The sequence below is a fragment of the Schistocerca gregaria genome, chromosome X (genome assembly GCF_023897955.1).
Source record: "Schistocerca gregaria isolate iqSchGreg1 chromosome X, iqSchGreg1.2, whole genome shotgun sequence".
Lineage (NCBI taxonomy): Eukaryota > Metazoa > Arthropoda > Insecta > Orthoptera > Acrididae > Schistocerca > Schistocerca gregaria.
This window is the reverse complement of record NC_064931.1, coordinates 667235680-667263176: the sequence shown is the minus strand read 5'-3', so window position 1 is coordinate 667263176 and position 27497 is coordinate 667235680. Positions and strand designations below refer to the sequence as shown.

At 44.0% G+C, this 27497-nt stretch overlaps 1 protein-coding gene across 6 annotated transcripts in view; it reads left to right on the top strand.

The window, feature by feature from the left end:
* Positions 1-27497, top strand: part of LOC126299171 (serine/threonine-protein kinase NIM1-like) — a 511818-nt gene that overhangs the window by 451403 nt on the left and 32918 nt on the right. For all 6 annotated transcript variants that reach the window (XM_049990932.1, XM_049990937.1, XM_049990936.1 and 3 more), the window contains one exon: positions 12249-12405. In XM_049990932.1, coding sequence (XP_049846889.1) covers positions 12249-12405 — 157 coding nt within the window. The remainder of the gene's footprint in view (positions 1-12248; positions 12406-27497) is intronic.

Below are 27497 nucleotides of genomic sequence, written 5' to 3'. Positions count from 1 at the left end.
CCCTTAAAGATTCCTTCCCAGCTCAACATGCGTGACCTCGTTATCGGAATCCATTTTTCGATCACGAGTAGTGTCGTTCATATTAAAATGACAAACACTGAGGTGTGTGAAGATGTTATTCGCCGCCGTACCAATGGACTAAAGTTCAAATACTCTGATGGTCACGTCGGAGCAGTAACACTTGAACTCGCAGAGCACGGTCAACGCACGATTAGGGTCTTTGAACTACCATTTGAAGTGCCGAAGGACGTAGTTGTCTCTGCGTTACAACCATACGGTAACGTCATCGGTTACGTAGAGGAAAAATGGCAAACCTTCACGACCTACCATGTCCTTAATGGTGTGCGTCAGGTAAACATTGAACTGAAAAACCATATACCATCATACCTGACAATTGACGGTGTGCGAGCCATTCTCATGTACGACGGCCAACCCCGAACATGTGCGGGTTGTGGACAAGAAGGCCACGTCAGATCCGCCTGCATGCGACGCCGCCTGATCCAGACGCCGGTCGGCGAGGAAGCGTCCCCAGCGGTGATCACACAGATCCCTGTCACATATGCCAAGGTTGCCCAGGGAGGTCGCACCTCTGCACAGGGTCTTCCTGCTCTGTTGACGTCGTCTGATCAGGCAGATGCAACCGCTACTGAGATTCCTTCTGAGGTGCCACAGACGCCAGATCCTGACCTCCCACATCATCGCAGCGCTGTGACTGAAAATGCTGCTGAGATGGACGTTGATCCGGGAGTGGTACCTACTTCTGCTTTTCTTCAGACTGGTCCGGAGTCAGACGAAGGCCACCCGCAATCAGACTCGGAACGACCTGTTCGAAAACAAGGGTCGACACGAAAGAGAAAGAAACGTAGCCGTACACCCCCAGATTAATCCATTCTACGGATGGATGCCAGAGATGCAGAACCGAAGATGGACGACAAACCACTCTATGATGTCCAAAAGTCTGATGCGAACGACCCGCCACAGGCTACCACTGGCAACGATCACCCCTCCTTACTGGCGCCGTCGCCCCCACAAGTCGACGTTGAAGAAAGTCTACATGCTAAGCCGAAAACTACGTCTCCTCTCCACATTGACGATGTACATAGTCGGTACCCTACCGCAGTATCAGTCTCCTGTGCAGACGACGTGGAGATCGAAGGGACTGGGGTGGCCGGTGCTGATGATGGGGCGCCCCCATCGGTTGCGCCCGCGCCCGCAAACTCTCCACAAGAGCAACCTCTTCAGCGGACCGGCAAGATCGACGACCTCTCGCTCCTGAAGAAGCAGCCCCACCTGTGCCTGTGGGACTCCAACACCAGCATTATCGTGTCGCAACGAGTAACCTCGCGACCATTCGTGCGCCCCACAAACTAGCGCTGCTCCGCGATATGATTTATGATGCGGACATTGATATTGCGCTTTTTCAGGAAGTGCATGTCGCCGATTTTTCACCACCACATGGCTTCACGGCGCATCTTTCTCCCGCTTCGGACACCGGTAGTGGTGTTGCCATCATCTTACGAGAAGGTCTTCCTGCCGAAGATGTCCTATACCTCCCCAACGGCAGAGGTATGACCCTTACTCTCTTTGGTGTAAGCATCATCAACATTTATGCGCCGTTGTACTCCAGCTACCGTCGTGAACGCAATGCCTTCTTCGCAGATGAAGTTACACCCCTTTTTATGGGACCACACGATGACTGGGTCATGGGTGGAGACTTCAACTGCACCCAGCGACCTCACGATCAATTGCCGCGTCACTCACCATGCGCAGCTCTGGAAACAGTCGTGACGCGGCTACAATTTGTCGACACGTGGAGACATGTTCACGGTGATCGTTTGGGCTTTACGTACTACACTGCGCACTCCTCTAGCCGACTGGATCGCATCTACATCTCGCGATCCCTAATTCAACACACACGACAGGCTGAAATCTGGCCTGTTGCTTTCTCAGATCATGAGGCTTACTTCTGTGACATTGTTCTCACAAGACAGGCAGTATGGCACGGACGTGGTTTATGGAAACTGTACACGGCACTTCTTAATTCTAATAGAAGATACTTGGATCACATGTAATAGACGCCGTCCCACGTATCCGTCTACCATATCCTGGTGGATCCAGTCTGCAAAACCTGCTCTTCGAAAAACTTTGATCCGATATGGCAAAGATGTTGTCGCCTGGAGGAAGAGCACTATGGACTTTTACTACAGGATCCTACGAGAATGCTCCACGATGCCAGCCTCCCCTGAGCACCATATAAGGATGAACCATGCTAAGGCCCAAATCTCCAATTTCATGCGAAGGCATTTGGAAGGAGCGATAGTACGATCTCGTACTGCTGATCGCATGCCTCATGAACATCCATCTATGTACCATATCATCCAAGAACGCCAACATTGTGGCCGAAAATTTATTCCCGTCCTAACAGACCAAGAAGGGCGTCGCTACGCAACCCAATCTACAATAGGGAATGTGCTTCACGCCCACTACCAGCAGCTCTACGCCGCAATTCCACATTCCCCAGGGTTGATCGAGGAAGTCTCACAGCTCAACTTCGGTGGTCTCCCAGGAGATGCGGCGATTGACTTGGTGTCAGAGGTGACTGATGATGAAGTCCGCGATGCGATCCGAGCAGGAACCATCAATCGCTCCCCAGGACCCGACGGTCTTCCCCTCGAATTTTATCGCACCTTCCGTGATTTGTTAGAGTCCACCTTCACCTCCATATTTCGGGAACTGATGTCTCCGGAAGTACCTGTGCCAGACTCTTTCATGGAAGGAATTATTATTCCTGTACATAAACCGCATGGTGGCAACAATATCAGTGATTATCGGCCCCTCACCCTCCTTAACAGTGATATGAAAATCTTCACTCGCCTTTTGGCGGCATGACTTAAAACCGTTGCCCGATATGTTGTGTCGCCTGACCAAGCATCTTTGGGAGGGGATAATAATATCCGCACCGCTTTATGCCGCTACAGGGATATGATCGCCGTTACCCAGGCACAACGCCTTTCTGGGACACTTGCGTCTTTGGACTTTAGTCAAGCTTTTGATAGGGTTGACCATTCGTTCCTTATGGCCGTTCTCCACCATATGGGTTTCCCAGTCGCCGTTATCACGGTAGTGATGCGCCTTCTGCGGGGTGCCACTTCCAGGATTATGTACAATGGCAGAATCACTCCTCCGATAAAAATAGGTCGATCCGTACGTCAAGGTTGCCCTTTATCAGCGATTTTGTACGCCTTTCCCTTGGAATCCTTGCTATGTGGACTCAGACAACGTTTGGTAGGGTTGTCCATAGATCGATTCCGATTCTGTTGCACGGCCTATGCTGACGATGTAGTCATCTGTTTACGTAATGCCGACAAGGTTCGAGCTGTTTTGACGTGGGTAGCGACTTATATTGAGGCGTCGGGTAGCTCTTTAAACGTACGAAAGTCACAAGTTATGTTCATTGGAACGGGACTCCCTGTGGAGTGTGTTTCACCTCTCACCACCGTTGATACCATTCGCTGTTTGGGAATAGACTTTTCATCTGATCTCCGGCGTTCAGCCGCCATCAACTGCCGCCGCCTCCTTTTAATGATCAGAGCAGGTCTTATGGACCATCGCCTTCGATCCCTAGATATTCTCTAACGAGCTCGATATGTCAATATATATATCGCATCCCGAGTTCCCCATGTAGCACAAGTTCTACCTTTCCCGCTTACTGTGGCACGTCGCATGTTGACAGCGATGGCATCTTTCGTCAGCTCTGGGCTGCTGTTCAAAGTTAACTATGCAACCCTTACTCTTCCCCGTGAAAGAGGTGGGATAGGTCTGTTTCACGTGCCGGATAGAGCTCGCGCCCTATTTGTCAGCTCCCAGATGACGGTATGGACACGATGCCCAACGAGCCTCACTGGTCTCCTTTTGACGGCGTATACGCCGGTCTCACTGTCAGCCCCAGTGATGTCTCGGACGTTCCGGCCCAGTTTCATTATATACGATACTTCTTTCTTGAACTCAGTTATCTACGCCTCACCTTACCAAGACAGCTTTTACTCAAGACAAAGGCAGTATACAATGTCCTCCAATTAGGTCCTCCACCTAACCCGATTGAACAAAAGTTCCCCCAGGTAGACTGGCTTCATGTATGGCGCGTGGTTTTCGCCCGTTACCTTGACACGAATGTTCAATCTGTCTGGTACCTAACTGTCAATGGTAAGCAAATCAATCAATCTCGCCTTCATCGTATCCACCTCGCCCAATCACCTCTCTGTTCCACGTGTGGAGTGCCAGACAATGATGAACATCGGTTTGTTTGCGGACCGGCGGCGGAGGTTTGGCACTTGATTCATCTTATTGTCGCTTTTCTAACGCGGGACATTCCGAATCGGATTACTCCCCTTTCATTATTATTTCCGGATCGTGAATATTTTCCTCGGACAAAGACCAATGCTGTGAATTGGATTCGCGGACATGCCATTCACTACCTATTTGGACAAACTGTAGACTCTGTACACGATTTTTGGACATACCTCAATGACCGTCATTATGTCGTTGTCCGTCATCCAAAATACAGACAATTTTTCTCGAACTTCCTTGGGGGTGCTTTCCACGACCCGCCTCGCAGCTGGAATGTGTTACGCCAAGAGAGAAGAACGTTTCCTGTTTGAACCAATGAACATTTCTGAACAATTGAACAGAACACATCAATTTCGAGAAGACGTGACTCAACATATTACCAGCGGGGCGCAGAAGGCCTCTGATCAATTACACAACAAAACTAAACAAAAACAAAAAAATAATAATAACACAACAACAATAAAAATAAAAATAAAATTCAGAAAAAGGAAGATTTTGTTTTGTTTGTAAGGATAGCCCTAACCTTGATTTCCTATATTTGCCCTGGTATATAGGCAGCTCTCTGGGGTAGGTTTAGTCAGGAGCCAACGCCTGAAGTGGACCAGAAAAATAATTTAAAAAAATTAAAAAAGGCGTATGATTCCTGCTTCGGGTGCAGGAGGTCCCGGGTTCAAATCCCGGACGAGCCCTTGCGTTTTGTGCAAACGTGTGGCAACTACCGGCATGCCGGCGGCTGTTCCGCGCATTTCCAGCCCTCCAGGTAAGCACAAAAACCAAGTAGCCGGTTCTGAAAGAGTTTCATGTATCATTTGAGCCATCTGCACCCTGGTGGTTGGACGTTTGAAATTGATTTAAATGGTCACAGTAGAGATTGTAGCAAGTGTCTTGTTGAGTGCGACGAAAAAGTGTTTCCTCCCGGAATCGAAGCGGGGACCTTCTGCGTGTTAGGCCGACGTGATAACCGCTACACAACGGAAACTGCTACGCTCTGAGCTCCACATGTCACACAACTTGTAGGACAAAAAAAAAGATGGATAGAGCGTCTGCCATGTTAGCAGGAGATCCCTGGTTCGAGTCCCGGTCGAGGCACACATTTTCAGCTGTCCCCATCGAGGTATATCAACACCACCTGTCGGCAGGTGAGGGTTTAATTAATTATCATTTTATAAACAGTACATTATGTAGGCTCTGCACTGACTCGGTTATGTTATGGAGATCACTGAAATATTTGCGGACAATGTCTGGATAGATTAAAGTAACGGAGGAGGAAAGTTAAACACTTCATTATAATGTTTGAAATGATGAATCTTCTTAACTTCATCCATTCATCTAGGTAAATCTATAAGGAAAAGTATATGTTTCGTACGTACTAAAATAACGGAACTTCCTTCCAGAATATTGCAGTTCGGTTTCTTGGATGAAAGAGCTTCAGTGACGATGGAAACTGCAGCATCGCTAACTTTTGAAGAATTTTGTATGGCGTTTCCATGAACTTGTTTAGTAACGCCGAGGAAGAATGAATTAAGTAAACTTGTATACTTATTATTTAAAAATTTCTAAATAACTTTCTACAGTAAGTAGAAAGGGTACTGCAGGTGTGATACTTAGCTCATGTTTAATGCGATTCACATAATCCAACAATTTGGATCTTGACATGTGGAATAATCGTGTCTACTGCCGGATGTTTATGAGGCTCTGGCACAATATTTCGGCCACGTAACTCGTTGCCTTCTTCAGGTGCTACTTGAGACTGAGATATTGTGCCAGAGCCTCACAAACATCCGGCAGTAGACCCGATTATTCCACATGTCAAGATCTCGCCGGGAAAACCTGAAGAGTTACAATTTTGTTCTTGTTTGAGATTTCATCTGAACAGCCAACTTGAATAACGCTAAAATCGGGATATGATATTGACAGTCAAGTAATGTCCGCATTTAACATGTGGTCAGCATATGATCCATTAAAGTCGAAAACTTATTTAAGATGGATTTTACTCAGGGGAAGCAGTTGGCCTGGCTTTTCGAAAAAACTCTGAAACGTTTTTTGGTATACCTACTGAAAATCTAATTCTGGATATGGAGCGCAAATTTGAGCTTCGCTAGCCCAAAATACAAGACTAGTGTCACAACGAACGCTAAAATTACAACGGTTCAACCAGCAAATGATTCACTTATTTTCGGACAATAACCGAGCATGTCAGATATTTTTCTTTGGTTGTGGGTGGACAGCCATCATGAATTTATTAAAACAAATAACTTTTTCTTCGAGTATGTAGAGATTGAATTGATCAAAGATTTATATTCCTAGATTGGCCCTTTTCGACATCGTTGTTGCTTTCAAGTGCATCTGCACAAAGAACAGTAGACACAAACTTGGGATATTGCGTCATAAAGTAATATATTATTATATGAACCAGTATCATTTCTTTTGTGAAAATGCACTTAAAATTATAGTTTTGTGAAGGTGATTATTTGCATAGTATAACTCTTTGTTCAATAAAATCCAAACTTAAAAGAACTGGTTACATTTAATATTCAGCGTGTTTCAAAGACTGAAACGCCTAGAACCGCCCGGCAACGACGGTCGGCGAAATCAAGCATCCCGATGGATCACACTAAACGTAGATCCTAACCAGACGTTGAAACCACTAACCATATCGTACTGCACAATCTTATTTCCAACAGTAAAACAAATTTAGAACATGAATATCAACCGTTAGGACACAAAGGTTTACATTTGCATCGTAAATGAAATGTACAATCAAATGCGTCGATTCTTAATTGCAAAAACAGGTACAATTGATATTTGTCGATTACAGCATCATCTACCACGAATTGAAAACAATGGTTTGGTACAACGTACCTATTTTTTCGACGTAGAATCGGAATATACAATAAAATGTTGGTGGGTGGCTTCCAATTTAAAATACGAAGTTGACACCACCCACACAGGGGGAGGGGGGGGGGGGTTAGGAGGTGGCCAGTAGTAGCAGACGGACGTTCCCTTTATTAATTATCAGCTTTTCACCTAGAACACTTTTTCGTGCGATGCATCGTTTTAGCGATATTTAGCTGTCTCAACTTAAAAAGAACACCCCATATGACGATCAAACATGCTAAATTTCTGTTATCTCTCGATTCCGTCAATCTTGAGTCCACTGCGCGTCATGAACTTTGTGGTTGGTTTTCTCAAAAACGAGAGGTGTTAAGCTAAAATATCTTTCATTTTAGGTCGTACACAAGCGATCTGCCAAATATAAGGCGAACCGGTAGGTATCTGAGGACTTCTCCTTATAAGGGGAGGAAGATATTTTAGGAGCGAATCAGAAACTTTAATTAAACTTGGCCTACCACCTTCCACACGGAGCAGATGACTGGATTATAGGCAACACACAAGACATACACACGACACAGAGTGCCTACGCCTTGCTGCCTCTCAGGGGCATAACCAGTACAAAATCACGTCTAGCGTCGCTGGGAAGCATCATAGAACGTTTTGTCTCTAACTGAAGTTGCTCCCCATGGCGTGATCAATCACCCCTGGACGTTTGAAAGAAATCCTATAAAACAGCCTGCTTATTGAGTGGCCAAAATTTATTGGGAGGCAAAGGTATATGTGGCGGTCGTCGGCTTCTGAAATCAGTGTGATGAATTTGTCTCTGTACAGTCATGCTAGAAATGGAGTCCTGACGCCTCACAAACAAGTTGGCGGCGATGTGATTTGAAACAGACCGTCAGCCTACTTGTATGGCTCTTAGGGGGCACCATTATATCTGTTAGTCAAACGCTCGTGGTCGTCCCATACGACGGTTTACGGGTGTGTAAACTTTGTCTCTGCGCTGTTGACCTTGGAAATCCCAGTTCTTGTGTGATCTCGGATACGTTATGAGCTAATCGTCTTGCAGCGAATATCATCCCACATTCAAAGTCGGGTAGCACATGACGTGCTACCATGCTCTCTGCACATGTCTGTTAAAGACTGCTCAAATATTTTGTGTGCGCTTACGTCATACACTGCATCCAGCCGCAGTATTCGAACAATACGTTCAACACATCTAAATATGGGACAACCATTCCCGCAACCTTTGGCCACTTAGTTCATTTTAACTCTCGATGATTTCGTTTCTCGAAACAAGATTTCATTTCAGTAAATAAACTCGTGGAAAATTAAAATTTACGATATACTCTCCCAGTGGCGTCAGTATGAATACGATAGTTGAAACTTTAATAGTGCCAACTGCATATGTGTAACTGATGAAAAAGACATAATTTTCAAAGTTTCACTGTCCTCGTTATTGTCACCAGCTTCCTGCCTTGGATATCGAAGTCATAAGATACCTTCAGCAGAACCAGTTGTGCTGGAAGTACGAATGAGACGGCCCATTAACCGACGGATCTCTGCAACAATTCTGAAGCGAGTGCGATGTAGTATTTCCTTTGTTAGGGACCAAGTCGAAGTCACAGAGGCATAAGTCTGGAAAGTATGATGGATGGCACAGCACTTCCCACTCATATCGATCGATCAAATCAGTCACAGCTAGTGTTGGCCGATAATATTATGGACTAGTCTGCAGAAAGAGTCACCGCATATTTCTCAAACCTGGCTGCCGGCTGTGTTCCAAAAATGAACAGTGATATAGCGTAATGATAGTATGCCGTTGAGTACCAGTGCGCGTTAGAATAATACAATCACAGTAGTGCACGAGAATCACGATAAGTTTCTATTGCTGCACTTTCGGTAGTCGTGGTGACCGGTAATGTAGTCATTCGAGTGACTGGCAGTGCACTTACGGCTCGTGTGATTTGGCGTAATGATACTTCATAACAAAGCCTTTTGTCCTCTTTCATAGCGTTCAAAGTGGTATAGCAACGTCGTACTCATGTTTGCATTTACGACAAATAATGCGAAACTCAAAATGATGCAGTTTTTTACATGCGCAGGCGTTCCTTCAGAATATGAAGAATAGTCGTATGCGCTAATCCGGTCTCTCGGGCCAGCTCACGAATCGTTTGGCTTCCATCACTATTTATTAACGCCGTGGGAGCACACACTGAACCGACACCTGCCTGATAAATGACTAGTACATTTTGGCGTCCCTTGTACAGAGCAACGTAGCCACGCAGCCACTGTCATGATGTACGTCCTCTAACACGTTCAGTTTCTATCCGTCTCCATTAGTCTTGTTCCGAAAACGTCATGACAGTACTATATTAGACCATCCACAAATAGAATTTCCCATAGTTTTGAGCTTTAATCGAGGCAACGGGCAAACGACTTGAGGCATTTAAGATGTGGTTGTACAGACGAAATTACAAGTGTACAGATGAAATTAGAAATAACAACATTCTCCGCAAAATGAAGAAAGGAGAATTCTAAAACGCAGTAAAATAAAAAAAACTATGAGGACATCTTAAAAGTGCTGCCTCCAAATTTTTATTCTGTTCTCAATATCTGTTGAGGCATTACATGTCATGCACATCACTCAGTCGGCTTTCCAGCTTCGCTGACGCAAGTTGCAAGCCTCTGCCGCTAGATGGCTCAGAACTGTAGCGTGTAACATGGCGGTGTGTAACGTAACCATGTCTGTGCTTAAGAAATACCATGATGTAATCGAGTTTCGAATTCATAGAATTCGTTCACACATGGAGCACCCTCTCCTTCAGCATGAAAATGCCACATCACACACGAACGCTGAGACATCTGCAACGATCCGACGCCTTGAGTTCACTGTCATCCATCATCCTCCATACAGTCCCGAAATGGCCCTGCCCAATTTTCATCTGTTGCCAAAACTTAAAGAACACCTTCAGGACTTCTCTTTGACAGTGATGATGCAGTGCAAGCAGAGATGAGGTTGTGGCTCCGTCATCATAGTCAAACACTCATCAGTGACGGTTTCAACAAACTGGCCCCTCGTTGGGTGATGTGTTCGATGCCAGGGTGACTATGCTGAGAAATACGTAAACATGAAGAATAGAGAGGTAGAATGCTAAATAGAAGTTATTTTCATTTAAAGGGTTTAAGAGTTTTCACATAAGAAATTCGGAAGCATTGCTTTACACCAGTATCTCTGCTATATACACTGAGGTGACAAAAGTCATAGGATACCTCTTAATATCGTGTCTGATCTTGTTTTACCCAGCGTAAAAGCGTACGAAATGTGGAATCAACAAGTCGTTGAAAGTCCCCTGCAGCAATATTGAGCCATGCTGCCTCTAGAGCCGTCCAAAATTGCGAAAGTGTAGCCGGAGCAGGATGTTGTGCGTTAACTGAACTTTTGATATATACCATAAATGTTCGATGGGATTCATGTCGGGCGACCTAGGTGGCAAAAGCATTCGATCGAGCTTTCCAAAATGTTCTTGAAACCAATTGCGAACAATTGTGCCCCGGTGATATGGCCCATTGTCATCAGCAAAAATTGTCTGTAAATGGTCTCCAAGTAGCCTAACATAACCATTTTCAGCCAGTGACGGGTTCAGTTAGACCAGAGGATAGAGTACATTCCGTCTAAACACAGCCCACACCATTATGGAGCCACCACCAGCCTGCACAGTGTCTTGTTGTCAACTTAGGTCCATGGCTTCATGGTGTCTTCGCCACACTCTAACCGTGCTATCATCTCTTACCAACTAAAATCAGAGACTCATCTGACCAGGCATTGGTTTTTACAGTCGTGTAATGCTGAAGATAAGATAGGTAGATCACATAACTAATGAGGAGGTATTGAATAGAATTGGGGAGAAGAGGAGTTTGTGGCACAACTTCACAAGAAGGAGGGACCGGTTGGCCGGACATGTTCTGAGGCATCAAAGGATCACAAATTTAGCATTGGAAGGCAGCGTGGAGAGTAAAAATCGTAGAGGGAGACCAAGAGATGAATACACTAAGCAGATTCAGAAGGATGTAGGTTGCAGTAAGTACTGGGAGATGAAGAAGCTTGCACAGGATAGTCTGCATCAAACCAGTCTCAGGACTGAGGACCATAACAACAAGGTTCAACTGATGTCCTCACGAGCCCAGGAGAGGCGCTGCAGGCGATGTCGTGCTGTTAGAAGAGGCACTCACGTCGGTCGTCTGCTGTCATAGTCCATTTCGCCACACTGTTTGTAACGGATACTTTCTTCGTACGTCCCACATTTATTCTGCGGTTATTTGAAGCAGTGATGCTTGTCTGTTAGCACTGACAACTCTACCGAAATACCGCTGCTCTCGGTCGTTACATGAAGACAGTCAGCCACCGAATTGTCCGTGGTGAGAGGCAACGGGTGAAATTTGGTATTTTTGCCACATTCCTGACACTGTGGGTCTCGGACTATTGAGTTCCCTAAGGATTTCCATAATGGAATGTTGTAAGCGTCTAATTCCAACTACCATTCCACGTTCAGAGTCTGTTAATTGCCATCGTACGGCTATAATCACGTCGGAAACGTTTCCACATGAATCACCTCAGTGCAAATGACAGTTCCGTCAATGCATTGCTCTTTTATAACTTGCTTATGCGATACTGCCGCCATCTGTATGAGTGCACTTCCCTATACCATGACTTTTGTCACCTCAGTATATGTAAGTAATGTGTAGTACAAGCTACATTATTTGAACCCGTTGCGTTACGTCTCTACGGGATTGTTGCCGCTTTTGAAGTTCCAGCCGTCGTAACTCATCAACTGTCCCAATCACTTCACCTGACAAATTTTCTTCTAGAACGCTTGTTACAACTGGGTACATTTTACGGCCCTCAAAATTTAAATAGAGCGCTTCGTGTACTTGCACTTCGACGTACCGCAGCTTACGGCCATTGAATATTATTCTGCTCCAAAAAGTCACTGCTGAACACATGTGAGCGGAAGAGTGGAGGATTGGTGTTGAAGACAGAATGTGACTGCGTGTGGTGTGCACAGGCTGTACGAGGTTGTGGAGACGTACAGCCGGCTGCACCTGGTGATGGAGTACGCCGGTGGAGGTGAACTCTTCAACAAAATCACCAGTGCAGGCCGCATCCCGGAAGAGGAGGCCAGTCCACTATACGCCCAGATCGTCGCAGCAGTCGCCTTTATGGTCAGTACAAGCTTCTGTCTCCGCTTCGCTGTGACTTTCACGAAGTAATTCATGTTGCTTATAATTTCCAAAAGCAGATTACATTTATAGATGATGATGTGAACAACTGAACGAACGTGATTAATACGGCGTTGTATTACCTCTATCCTATCGTACACCTGCCTAAATGAATGCATGCAACACCTGACTTGCTCCTAGAGAGATTTTGCACCAACTCTTATTCAGATCAGGCGTTAGTTCGGTCGGTAACGATGTGACAACCAATCCACGCTGCCGTCTGTGCTGACTACAAAACCTCGTCAATGTTCAATTCAAGTTTTTGGTCAAGGAGTAGTGTCCAAGTGCAAACTGCGTTTTCGTCTAGCTAGCCTGAACAGCGCCAGAGCGAAGGAGGGAGAGAGTCATACTGAAGGTTTGTAAGAAATCAACATCTCACTTAAATTCTGGTTGCAAGCAATCTTTAGAGAGTAAAAGTAGGATGTATGGAATACCCGCAGTCTGTGACACAAACTTACAGGATTAACTCTGTTTCACTATACGAAGCACGCAGCCCATGGATAAGCTTCTCTGTGGCTCCACCGTATATGGTTGCAAGTTGTTATTTGTAAATATAATAAAGGATGGCTCATCGGACAACGGTATGCTCTTCCAGTCCTAGTCACTGCATACTGCAGAGTCTTCGTCACCATATGCATCGTCATAACGTATTACTGATGATCACATGTTTAAATACTGTCGGTTAGAGTAGCCCTCGTCGAAATGTGAGTGCACCGACAAGACCTTAGAATTACTTAGTGAGATAAAACATTTTTTTTGGCAGCTTTTTCCTTCAGTCTCCTTCGAAGCTCCAAGATCTTGATCACTGGCGATAGCTTTCCGTCCCGTAGTACTCCTCTTCCATGATGATTCGTATATTCCGTAACCAGCTGGAACAGTGCTTTGCGCGCTACACGTAGGGAATTGGCAGCCATGGATGATATCAGATTCAGTGAATCTTTCGACAGATGCGATATCTGTGCTTTCTGGGAATCATGAGACGTCTTGAGTTGATCGTCATACTGCTAGGACTGTTGTAAAGATTATGGTCTTGTGACATGGACAATCTATGTAGTTTATTTCGTAATAAGGGTTAGTCATTGCCACAATTCAGGCTCTGTCTAGCGATACTTCATTACGTTTGTAATCAAGAACACGTGCTTGACGTGAACAATCTTTGATCTGGGTCATTCACCCCACAGTCGCAATTGGCACCTTTCCTATGCTAGTGCTTTTGTTGGTGTCTTTTAAATTATGATAACACAAGTATGTTGAAAACCCGGAGGAGATTATACAAACACTTGCAAATACAAGCATACAGCAGTTCGTGTTTCATAAAACATAGGAAATCTGTTGTAGGGACGTTCCAGGCGAGAACAATCCGTAGCACAAGTACTGACGTTATTCTTACAGCTGCGGAACGTTTAATACAGGGGCGGGCAAACGTTGCACGCTGCTCATGAGCACACAGCCCTGCACTTGTGCTGCTCGCGTGCAATCGTCGAATGGGACAGTGGTGACAGCTGGCAGGTTGCGGCAGTGTAGTACCAGGCTAAGCTGTGGACGTTTAAGCGAAGCGACCACTGCGTAGTGCACGTTGTATTTCAAGAGCCGGAAAATGCAGAGTGAATCAAGGAAACGGAGAAGTGGAGATTTGCTAGCTTTTAAAAAGGAATGTTGTTGTTGTTGTCTTCAGTCCTGAGACTGGTTTGATGCAGCTCTCCATGCTACTCTATCCTGTGTAAGCTGCTTCATCTCCCAGTACCTACTGCAACCTACATCCTTCTGAATCTGCTTAGTGTATTCATCTCTTGGTCTCCCTCTACGATTTTTACCCTCCACGCTGCCCTCCAATGCTAAATTTGTGATCCCTTGATGCCTCAAAACATTTCCTACCAACCGATCCCTTCTTCTAGTCAAGTTGTGCCACAAACTTTTCTTCTCCCCAATCCTATTCAATACCTCCTCATTAGTTACGTGATCTACCCATCTAATCTTCAGCATTCTTCTGTAGCACCACATTTCGAAAGCTTCTATTCTCTTCTTGTCCAAACTAGTTATCGTCCATGTTTCACTTCCATACATGGCTACACTCCAAACAAATACTTTCAGAAACGACTTCCTGATACATAAATCTATATTCGATGTTAACAAATTTCTCTTCTTCAGAAACGCTTTCCTTGCCATTGCCAGTCTACATTTTATATCCTCTCTACTTCGACCATCATCAGTTATTTTACTTCCTAAATAGCAAAACTCCTTTACTACTTTAAGTGTCTCATTTCCTAATCTAATTCCCTCAGCATCACCCGATTTAATTTGACTACATTCCATTATCCTCCTTTTGTTTTTGTTGATGTTCATCTTATATCCTCCTTTCAAGACACTGTCCATTCCGTTCAACTGCTCTTCCAAGTCCTTGGCCGTCTCTGATAGAATTACAATGTCATCGGCGAACCTCAAAGTTTTTATTTGTTCTCCATGAATTTTAATACCTACTCCAAATTTTTCTTTTGTTTCCTTTACTGCCTGCTCAATATACAGATTGAATAACATCGGGGAGAGGCTACAACCCTGTCTCACTCCTTTCCCAACCACTGCTTCCCTTTCATGCCCCTCGACTCTTATGACTGCCATCTGGTTTCTGTACAAATTGTAAATAGCCTTTCGCTCTCTGTATTTTACCCCTGCCACCTTCAGAATTTGAAAGAGAGTATTCCAGTCAACATTGTCAAAAGCTTTCTCTAAGTCTACAAATGCAAGAAACGTAGGTTTGCCTTTTCTTAATCTTTCTTCTAAGATAAGTCGTAAGGTCAGTATTACCTCACGTGTTCCAACATTTCGACGGAATCCAAACTGATCCTCCCCGAGGTCCGCATCTACCAGTTTTTCCATTCGTCTGTAAAGAATTCGCGTTAGTATTTTGCAGCTGTGACTTATTGAACTGATAGTTCGGTAATTTTCACATCTGTCAGCATCTGCTTTCTTTGGGATTGGAATTATTATATTCTTCTTGAAGTCTGAGGGTATTTCACCTGTCTCATACATCTTGCTCACCAGCTGGTAGAGTTTTGTCATGACTGGCTCTCCCAAGGCCGTCAGTAGTTCTAATGGAATGTTGTCTACTCCGGGGGCCTTGTTTCGACTCAGGTCTTTCAGTGCTCTGTCAAACTCTTCACGCAGTATCTTACCTCCCATTTCGTCTTCATCTACATCCTCTTCCATTTCATAATATTGTCCTCAAGTACATCGCCCTTATATAAACCTTCTATATACTCCTTCCACCTTTCTGCCTTCCCTTCTTTGCTTAGAACTGGATTGCCATCTGAGCTCTTGATATTCATACACGTGGTTCTCTTCTCTCCAAAGGTCTCTTTAATTTTCCTGTAGGCGGTATCTATCTTACCCCTAGTGAGATAAGCTTCTACATCCTTACAGGGAGAATCATTTTTTCTTTGTGCAAAAACGTGAAAATTCGAAATGTATAATATGTGACAGTATTCTCGCTGGTCAGCGGAAGTTTAATATTGAACGCCATTATAATAAATTTCAATATGTTCCCATACTTAGTGCAATAAAAGAGGAAATTCTCAAGCGATTTGGGGACATATCATACTTATCCCAAGGTTTTGAATAGTTCTCGAGACAATTTGCTGTTTCTGTAGATGATATTCATCCCAGTTTGCAAATGGAATTAATAGATCTACACTGTAGATTCTTCAGCGTAATTCTCGTGAGCGGCGACGAGCTCCTCGCGTTTTCAGACACCATCCTACTTTGGCCAACTGTATGCGCTATAAGCAGCTCCGTGCGGGATGCCGTCGCGTCATCCGCGATAGCAAGAAGGCAAGATGGGACTTCTTTACTAGCTCCTTTAACACCTTCACTCCCTCCTTGGAAGTTTGCAGTCGGATTCGACCGTTATCTGGAGCGCCTAGTTTCTCCCCGGTCTCTGGGCTCACTGTCGCGCATGATACATTAGTGGACCCCGTCGCAATTTCTAACTCATTGGGTCAACACTTTGCTGAGATTTCGAGCTCTTCAAATTACTCTCCAGCGTTTCTCCCGAAGAAACGTCCAGCGGAAGTGCAACCTCTTGCCTTCTCCTCTCACAATCGCGAAAGCTATAATACTGTTTTCTCCACGCGGGAACTCCAACGTGCACTCTCTTCTTCTCGCTCCTCCGCCCCAGGACCGGCTGGTATCCACATCCAAATGTTGCTGCATTTATCATACCATAGTCTGCGTTACCTCTTTCACCTTTATAATCGAATTTGGACCGACAGTACTTTTCCCAGACGATAGCGGGAAGCTATCGTCGTTCCTGTTCCGAAACCTGGAAAGGACAAACATCTCCCCTCTAGCTATCGCCCCCATTTCTCTCACGAGTAGTGTATGTAAGGTTTTGGAGCTTATGGTGAATTGCCGTTTAGCTTGGTGGCTGGAGTCCTGCAGTCTTCTAACACCTGCCCAATGAGGTTTCCGAAAGCATCGTTCTGCAGTTGACCATCTTGTTGCTCTCTCCACTTACATCATGAACAATTTTCTCCGGAAACGCCAAACAGTAGCGATATTTTTGATCTGGAGAGAGCATACGATACCTGTTGGAGGACAGGCATCCTGCGCACACTGTTCTCTTTGGGCTTTCGAGGTCGGCTGCCCCTTTTTCTTCGCTAATTTATGGCAGAGCGCACATTTAGAGTGCGGGTGAACACTACTCTCTCCCGTACTTTCTCCCAAGAAAGCGGGGTACCCCAGGGCTCCGTGCTAAGTGTTTTTGGGATCTACTATAGCTCTCAACGGACCAGCCTTCTTGAACGACGTCTTCAAGGATGTCTCGATCGCCTCCACTCTTGGAGCATCGAAACAGGCTTCCGCTATTCGCCGTTTATGTTAATTTTTGGCGTCGTACGGAGTTTCTTCCACCTTCCTTACATCTAGGACCTGCTAACCTTCCGTTTTCGGACGTCGATAAATTCTTGGATCTTATGTTTGACAGAAAACTGTGCTGGTCCCCCCACGTTTCCTATCTTTCGGCTCGCTGTCTGCGATCCCTCAACACCCTCCGTGTCCTGAATGGTACCTCCTGGGGAGCGGACCGAGTGGTCTTTCTCCGCCTCTATCGCTCCTTAGTGCGCTCGAAATTGTTCTATGGAAGCATAGTTTACTCCTTTGCTCGGTCGTCTATTCTTCGGCGTCTCGACTCTATCCACCACCATAGATTACGTTTAGTGTCTGTAGCTTTTTACACCAGCCCTGTGGAAAGCCTTTATGCTAAGACTGCTGAACCTCCGCTGTCCAATCGGCGAGCTGTCCTTCTGAGTCGTTATGCTAGCCATCTGTCCTCCATGCTTGCTAATCCGGCCCATGACATTTTTTTCGGCGCCTCCTTGGATGTAGGGTATGCAGGCCGCCCTTCCTCCCTACTACCACCGGGAGACCGCTTCCGTCAACTGCTCCATTCTCTTTCCTTCCGCTTTCCTAAAACTTTCTTGACAACTTCGGGTACAGCACCGCCTTGGCTCCGTCCCCGGACCCGCCTGCTCCGTGACCTTTCAGTCTCCCATGGATGGTACCCTTTTTGTTTATCGTCCGGCATTTGCTGCTCTATGTGCACAAATGAAGGAAGCCACATTTATTTACACTGATGGCTCAAAAAAATCGTTTGGTGTAGGGAGTGCCTATATTGTTGGCGACACCCCAAATTGATTTCGGCTTCCCGACCATTATGTTATTTGTTCAGATTCTCTCAGCTCTCTCCTCACTCTCCAAGCTCTCTACCCTGTCCACCATCTGGTCCACCGGATTCAGGACTGCCTCCACTTGCTCCACTTGGGGGGCGTCTCTGTGGCGTTCCTCTGGATCCCAGGACACTTTGGTATCTGTGGAAATGAGGCGGCCGATATAGCGGCCAAGGCTGCAGTCTCTGTTCTTCAGCCAGCTATTCGCATGATTCCCTTCGCCGATCTACGGAGTGTTTTATGTCGTCGTGTTGCTATTTTATGGCACGCATATTTGTCGACACTTCCCTATAATAAATTGCGGGACGTGAAAGCTCTTCCCTGTGCTTGGACCTCTTCCTCCCGAAAGCGTAGTCGGGAGGAGGTAATTTTAACTAGACTCCGGATAGGGCACTGTCTTTTTAGCCATCGACATCTTTTAAGTGGCGATCCTCCCCCACTCTGTCCCCACTGCTCTCAGCTGTGGGCGGTAAGACACCATTTACTTGAGTGCCCCTATTTTACTGCGTTGCGCGCCCGTCTACAACTGTCGCCTGATATATCTTCCATTTTAGCAGATGACACGCGCTCAGCCGATCGCGTTCTCGAGTTTATTAGTGCCACTGAGATGACATCAGTCATTTGAAGCTCTTTTTGGCGACAACCAACCCCCTTCTATAATAGTTTTTGAAGCTTTCCTTCTGCTTTTAGTTTCTCCATTTGTTTGAGTTTCGTTCCCATTGCTGCTGGTTTCCAGTTTCGTTTTTTACCTTTTCCTAAGTCACAGACCGCTAATGACCGTAGCAGTTTGGCGCCCTAAAACCATAACAAAAAAAAGCGTAAACTGGCCTATTGTAAGGGTCCAAAATAGTGGCATCTCAAGGGAACCGCGACAGAATCCGGAATAAACGTAGAACTTCTTATAATTCATCAGACTTTCCCTGAGATCCTTTGACATCTTCAGGTGTCAGGTATTCTGCCAGATATCGGCATCGTTCTTGAACGATATTTCGACAGCGTGAATCATTACCTTCGTCAGGTATTATCTGAATTCGCAAGCAATTTTTGTAGATGTAGAGTGAGGAAAGGAAGGGGGGAGGGGTTGGTAGAATTGCGAAAGAGACTAGAGGAGAATGACACAACGACATCCAGAGTCTCCCTCCGGCATTCAGTTAGGTAGGGCGGAATGGTTCTAGAAATGACTGATGATACATAAAAATGTCCAGGATATGCTATGCTGCACACGTGACCAACAATAATCCGCAATGAAATCGTGAAGTCTATTAACACTCGAGCGCCTAAATTACACAATAACTTATTTTCTCTCGCAAGCGACAACTGACGACTGGCCCTGCTCCATCACCGTGTTGCCGTTATATGTGCCACTATTACGCAATCACTCAGGCTTAAGGGGTTTTTAGGAGTTTATATCTTCCCTCAACATTACAGTTTATCTGAATGACATCAATATCAACAACAAAAACAACTTTTAAAACGTATCGTACTGGATACTGTTGGTGCGATCCTATCTTACAATATTCCTTCGACGTATTATTAGCAGTGCGGTAGCCCGAAAAGTACACACAATATTCCGAGCAAGATGCAGGGAGAAACACATTCTCCAGTATGACAAGAACTGTTTCAATGTGTCACGCTGGAAAATGTCTGAAGCCGCAAGCTACCAAAGGTGTCAATGCATCTCGCAATGTACGTGTCTGGCGGGCAGTCGCCTGGTAGACGAGGTATCCTCAGTTGGCCACCAGCTACATGCAAGAGGAACAGTTAATCTTTCATGTCACTTACTCCATGGTACGATGACGATGTGCTACGCCCCACAGCAGTCGTTACTGAGGATGTTGTAACGGATACATACATAAGAGTCCTCTTCTGCGGATTCGCATTTGCAACAACGTATGACAAAATGATGTGTACAGAAACATTTGTTCCTATACAGAACTACAGTAGACTACCAGTCACACCGCTTTTTCGAATTTATAAAGAGTGCGAGCCTGTGACCGAAACGTTCTTGAATTAGCGATTAAGTTACAAAGCCGCTTCGGCTATGTTTTCACCGCAGTGCGACAGCCATCGGCCTATACAAATAACACAGAATGTTAATGTCCGCTGTGTCTTGTAGCTTTCACGATTCTTGTTTTCAGCTTCGCTCCAATTGCTTTGGTCCCTTGCTCGCGCCATAAAGTGACATTACAATCGTCGTCGGGAGGTCCGCATACTTCCCGTGGAAGTGTAGTTCGGTTTCTGCGTCGTTGCGACTAAATACTAAAATGAGAAAGCGAGACTGAAGCTAATGCGTACATGAAGACTACAAAAGAACGAGTAACGGCAGATAAATTCTCATCTTAAATCACTATCAGGCGTTTCGTAAACTTCGACAGTGTTACACCTTGCTTCCCATCGTCCCTCTGCCACCCTCTCACATCGGCTGCTCCACATCTTTTAGAATTCACCTGGCTAATGGAAACCCACCAACAACTTCATAAATAAAGCACAAATGTAGAATAAAAACTAACAAATTCGGAAGCAGACGCTCTTTATCCGATCTGTGGCACTGTCTGATAATTGAAAATGCTGTACAAGCTATTTGTATCGATTAAGGCAATAACAATACAATGCGTTGAAAGAAGTACGAAAGTTATCCAAAACAAATATGCAATATAGTACAAGGGTGAATCAGAAAGTCTTTGTCCCCATTTTTTTAGTCAAATTACTGCTGTGAATTCGAAGTTAACATACCCATTCCCAGCGGTGGATGTTTCTTTGACCTGACGAGTTCTCGGTACGGGGCTGCTGATGGTCGTGAAGGAATCGGTAGTGCTTGACACGTCCACGGCGTATGATCAACGAAGTGCGGTCGTTTTCCATGCATCAAGGGACCAACGCCGTGGTGGTGGTGGTTGTGTTGGGAGTTCACAAAAGGCCGTGAAGAACTGCATGGCAATGAGCGTTCGCCGAGGCCGCGTTCTTTACTGAATGACGACAACATTGCCTATGTGGTCGCAGCGGCGAAGCGGATCGGCGTGTGAGCCTCAAGGACATTTCCCGGGAGCTTGCATTTCGTATGGAATTGGTTGCAACATATTTCACACGTCCTTAGGATACGGGAATATCTTACGTCGGTGGGTGCCTAACCAGTTGGATGATATGATGAAAGGCAAGGAAACAATTGCTTCACTGAATCAACTGTATGCTGAGGAGGGTGCCAATCTCCTGGACAGCATTGTTACTGTTAATGAAACGTAGATACTGTAGCTCACACTGGAATCAAAGCAGCGGAAGCATGGTGTGGAAAAATTCGGGTATGCCTGTGATAAAAAAAGAGTTCCGGCCAGTGCCATCTGTTGGGATCGCTGTGTACCGCCAGCGCTGGATTTCATGCCAGTAGGTGCTACCGTCAATGCCGACAGTTAATGCCCTTAGTGATTTCCACCTTTCCGTCCGTTCAAAAAGCTCCTGGAAGGACAGTGATTCACATGCAACGATGAAACCAAGACAGCACTTAGACTGTGGTTGTAGTCTGCTGGGCGAATTTTACCACAAGGGCATCTCGAATTTAGTACTGCGATGGAACAGATGTATCAACCGGTGTGGGAACTACGCAATAAAATTGTGTAAGGTACGTTGAATTTTACGTTTGTCATTACCTGTATGTACCTAACTTCGGCAAATAAAAAATAGGGGCAAATCCTTTCTGAGTCCCCCTTGAAATTACCAAAATAGTGTAGATTTTTTGTCGAAGGTGCAACTATGAGACGCAGCAGAACTATAAGAAGTCAAATGTCTCATGTTCCAGTAGTAGTTAAATTCAGGAAATTTGTCACAGATGGAAAAAGAGTTAACTTATTAACTTTGTCCGCTTCGTCGCCCTTTCCTTTCTCTGGCAATGATTTCTGGAAGATGCTGTTTAATGCGATGTAATTTCCTCCATGGATATTGTAAGAGCTTCAAATAACTTACAGCAAGTCCATTACACAAGTGTAATTATCACAGATTTCCTCTAGGCGTTACCCTTCTTTACAGTGTTTCTCTCCTTTCGAGAGTCATCAATTGTCACTCGGATGGCTTCAAGGATGTCATCAGATGAGGTGGCGATATTAAAACTGTAAATAGCAGCGTCAAGAAAAATGACAGTATAGAACCTAGTAGGCTATACTACTGTCCTGCCCCTGTGGTCTTCAGGTAGCATTCACAACTACAAATCCAGCTCGGACATGAGCGTCGGTTTAAAATGTGCCGTTACTTTGGGGCAGTGTATCCATGCAGCTCATGCAGCTGTTGAGTTTGACTACACCTGTGTGAGTGTGTGTGTGTGTGTGTGTGTGTGTGTGTTTGAGAGAGAGAGAGAGAGAGAGAGAGAGAGAGAGAGAGAGAGAGAGAGGGGGGGGGGAGGGATAGAGAGAGGGAGGGACAGCAAATGAGACTAACAGATTCTAGGTAGCTGAGACTTCTGATGTTAATGAGGCGGCTATACAGCCACACAGTTAAATTCCAGATTGAAAAAGAAAAATTAAAAATAAATAATACAACACTCAGCTCTTAAGGCGTTAAATCGAGTGAGGGTCACACAGATCGGAATAGTTGTACAGAAACTAATGAACCATGACATCGCTGTAACACAGTAATAGGTGCTGCATAAGTTTAAAGACTATTCCAGGATCACTAGCTCATCGCTATCTGAACCTACGGAATCTTAATCTGAGCACTACCTTCGTCAATAAAATATCGGTTTTTTTCACCTCAGCTTTTATTACCCTTTAAACATAATGGAATTTGTGCTTTCTGTTTCGCGTATTAACCAACCATTCTCAACATGTGTTCCTTACCACCTTCTTAAGTTTTCACCGCCCTTTACTCATTTCTCACCTTAAGAGTCTTCAGTCTTCAATCCTCATGTCACCCAAAGTACGACAGAAAGCTTTTACGCACGCTAACAGGCTAATGGCTTCTTATCGAACACTTCTCCTCCTTTTTCGGTATTTCCGGTACCAGCTAATTTCCTACACTTCCCTCATTTACTTAGAATTTGTTGGGGTCCGTAGTGAATACTTTGGTTGTTGGTGAATTTCGCTGCAGGTATATCAGGATTCAGTCAGTCTGTCTAAATTGTCAATTGTTTTGGCTGTGTAGCCATTTCTTACGGCAATGCTCCTTATTGTATCTATCTCATTCTTCGGGGTGTTTTCTTCTAAACCAAGATCTGTAGTATGGACCTAAACGCAGCATGTTTCTGTGTGGTGGGATGGCACGATGGATTGTCCAATATTATGTCTGTGTATGTGTGTTTTTTGTGTACGCTTAACTTACGTTTTTTTTGGTGCTTGGTGATTTTAAGGTCCAGGAAATTTATGCTTTTGTTGTCCTCATCTTCTATTGTGAATTTTATGTTTTTGTGGAAAGAATTGAATACTTCTAGTAGTACTTCAGTCTCCTCTTTTGTTCCATCAAATAGCAGCAACGTATCAACAACATATCTCTATTAATACATTATTTTACCTTTGAGTGTATTGTTTTCATTAAAGAACTTACTTCCTAGATGGTTGAGAAAGATATCTGCAAGAAAACCTGATACAGTGCTACTGCCCTTGGAAGACCCACTTCCTGTTGGTAAACTTTCCCATTAAATGTAAAGTAATTGTGAGACAATATTAGCTGCAACATGGTCTTGACTCCTGAGATTTCTGCAATTGGTAATTTCTTATGTTTTACTAAGTTGTCAAAGATTATGTCTATTGTTTCTTCAGTTGGTACATTTGTTAATAGATTAGCTACATCAAAAGAGGTAAACCTGGCACCTTCAGCAGTATTTATATCTTTAATTTCAGTTGGTAATTCATTTGTGTTCTTAACTGAGTATGATTTATCAAAAGTATAGTACTGCTTCAGAATTTCGTTCAGTAACTGGGAGACTTCCCATATTACACAGAGTACACTCTCTTGATTTAGAAGAAAACACACTCAAGAATGAGGTAGGTACAATAAAGAGTATTGCTATAAGTAATAGCTGCACAACCAAAACAACTGATATTGTTGACAGATAGATACACAAAAGTAAGACAACGAGAGGTCACACTGTGAAAGAAGAGAAAATATTGGCCAGTACCCATACCTGCGCCGTACATCACAAAAAATCGCTAACCTTTAAAAAGAAATGCACAAATACATTCTCAACTAATGCTATGTTAGGAACGTTACTCACCCATAACATAAAATCAAATACATAAACATACTTCAACAGTGGAGTGTACAAAGTATCATGCCCCAGTTGTCCTGCCAACTATGTAGGGAAAGGAGGTACAAACTTCAGAAGTCGTTTTCAAGAACACGTAAATGCTTTCAGGCTCAACCACTTCGAAAAGTCAGTTATTGCACTACATATGTTGGAAACGAAACATAGCATCAACATTCTAGAAAACAATTTGGTTGACTACATAATGAAGCCAATGGTAAGACCCTAAATCTCTTATAACAGTTGGAAATATACCTCCACAGAATCAAAAAACCAGAACCTATGTTAAACGAACAAACAGATTTCCCATGCCACAGTTATTTCGGCAATTTTAAAGACCTATTCTGAAGTTACTCCCTGCATATGTCAATTGTTTAATAATTAGATCTTTGGCACTTCGAATAAATTCCTCTTTGATCACACCATGTACAAAAACATATGTGAAGTGTTGACAAAATGCGTATGCAAATATACCTCTTGAGTAAAGTGATATGCACGAAGAGGATGAAGAAAAATATGTATGATGGTGCTAAAACGTTAAAAACGCTTTTCTTGGGTTATGTGGGATATGCATTTCATCCACTCAAGAGAAAAAATAAAGCTTGTATTAAGACAAATTACAGCTGATGGTGGACCCACAGGGTCCGAAGTACATCGTGTGTTTAATAAAACACTAAAAGTTGTGACTGAAGGCGTTTTCTATTTCATACTTCCAGTGTACTGAGTTCAGTCACATTTGAAGCTTCAATATGTGGGTAAAATTAAAAAGATGGTATATATCAGCCAGAATGGCTAGCGTTTCTCAAATGAGAGCACTTTAAGCCGGTAAGTCACAACAGGCTAGGAAAGCCAGACGTAATCGTCAGCCAACGATGACTTCATTTTCGTTGGTTTTCCTGTCTGGTCAGCTCCGCCAGAAGGCCTGTCGGCGCTGTGAGATGTCGCAACTTCTACTTCCAGAGACGCTGACTGACGTCTCCATCAGTGTGCCGAATACGTGTTCTTGTGTACTGAATACGAGCTCTTTTCCCAAGGCACGTAGTTATCTTGCTGACATGCGCATCCTCTCTCATGGTGTTATTCTGTCGAATCGACACATTGGATGGAGCTGTGGTGCAATAAATTACATTGTTAGGCTCCTCATCTGTAGACTTGCATTTTTTCACACATTTACTAACATAACCGCGTATCTTAGACGACCCATAAGATTCATAATTTTTATACAGGTCTACTTCCATAATTTCTGTTCCCAAATCACGATAGATAAAATTTATTCAGAAACGAATCAGTTCCTCTTCCCTTCCACAGATCAAGGCTTCTTCATTTCTTCCTCCCAGAACCATCTGCTACTTAGGGGAAGCTTGCCTATATTGGACCAATTTTATGTATTTATTTGAAACAAAATATGCCGTACAGTAATTTGCATGATATACACTTCCACCATGCGGTATTAAATTTTGAATAATACGTAGCTTAAAGGCATATAATCAAAAATTTATAAGTATGCAATTGGTCTCAGTCAGGAAGTCGGTTGCTTAATTTGGGGACTTCAGTTGCTTAAGTTAGAACAGATGGTAAAACTGAGTAACAAGGTGAATAAGAACTGTAATATTTAAAGAAGTTGTATTTCATTATATTACACGTACATCATATTTAGGTAGTTAGGCCTTATTATAAAAAAATAAATATTTTTGGCGTTCTCACAACCGTTAAGATACTGGTAAATTAGAGGAAAACTGTTTCATCCTCATACATCGATTCAAATAAAAACGAAGAATAAACTAGAGAAGTGTAAACGAGCTTGACACACTGAACTGTACTAATCATGCCTGTAGACAGAGATCAAGAACAAACAGGTTTAATTGCAATCTGAACATAGCACCATGAATTGTCAACGTTTAGTTTGTCTTATGTCATTTGGAAATAAATCTGTCTTAGCAGATTTTTGCTTCTTTGATTAACAATTCAATTGTTTTGATTATTGCTTATAAGGCATATTACTGATTCCAGTCGCGTTCTGTGCTTATCCTGTGCCTTGAATAGCAAGCTTCTTGTATGAATTTGGAAGGAGTGACGTCTTGCTCACAATCTTCTCGAAATTCCTTTTAGGTGTTGTACAGTCGTAATCACTTGAAATGATTTCTGATGAAGATTCCTCCCTCCTATTGTTTGTACAAATAGGCTCCTCTAGTAAATGGTCATCAACTTTCAAGAAATCTGCTGGTGAAAAATGAAGATCTGAACACACATTCCTATTCAAAGGCCAAAAACCTGCTGGGTGAAGACATTCATTGCTGTCCCAACTGCTGCTGGTCAGCCATTGACTTCATTCAGTAATCCAGACGTGTGAAACTGCGTTAGAGTTTTACCTACGTTTTCACGCAACCATTGGTCCTGATTATGAATGAAAGAGATCTGAAAAATGCAAAAAATGAAGCATCAAGTGGCTGGAGTCAGTGAGTATTGCGCCCAGGTAACTGCAGCATGGTAATACCATTATCACGAGCGTACTTAGCAGCCTCTAGACTTCTACTGTGTGTTTTGTGATAACCAGGAAGTAGGAGCATAGGTGAGTCCTTTCCAGAGTTAACATGAAGTTTTTCAAGTGTTTGAGCCACGACACATGCAACTCTAAAATCGTGAAGCCAATGTCTCAGATGTCAAATGCACTTAAATTTCAGTTCTTACTGCATCTTCTTACACTTGAATATAATCACAGGTGGGATAATGTATCCAGCTGAATTGACAGCACAAACAAGTGTTTTGTTAAACCCTCGCTCCACGCTTGTGCTGGTTCCCACTTGGTGCCCTTTCTTCTTTCGCTACCACTTTTTGGATTGTGTTGTGAATCCAGATTCGTCGACTTGAATACAGTGTTAGCTGTAATTCTATTATCGTCGACAGTTTTCTCAAGGAGGTGGAAGAACTGATACATATTCTGTCCATTAAACCCCTTAGCTCTGGCCATTAATTTTCCTTCTGGCTAGCGAAGGGAAAGCTGTGGATCTCGTCTCACACGTGAGTAATAACACTTTTCCACCACCATTTACTTATCTCTGTTGAAAAAATGAGGTAACTCATATTGCTCTGCT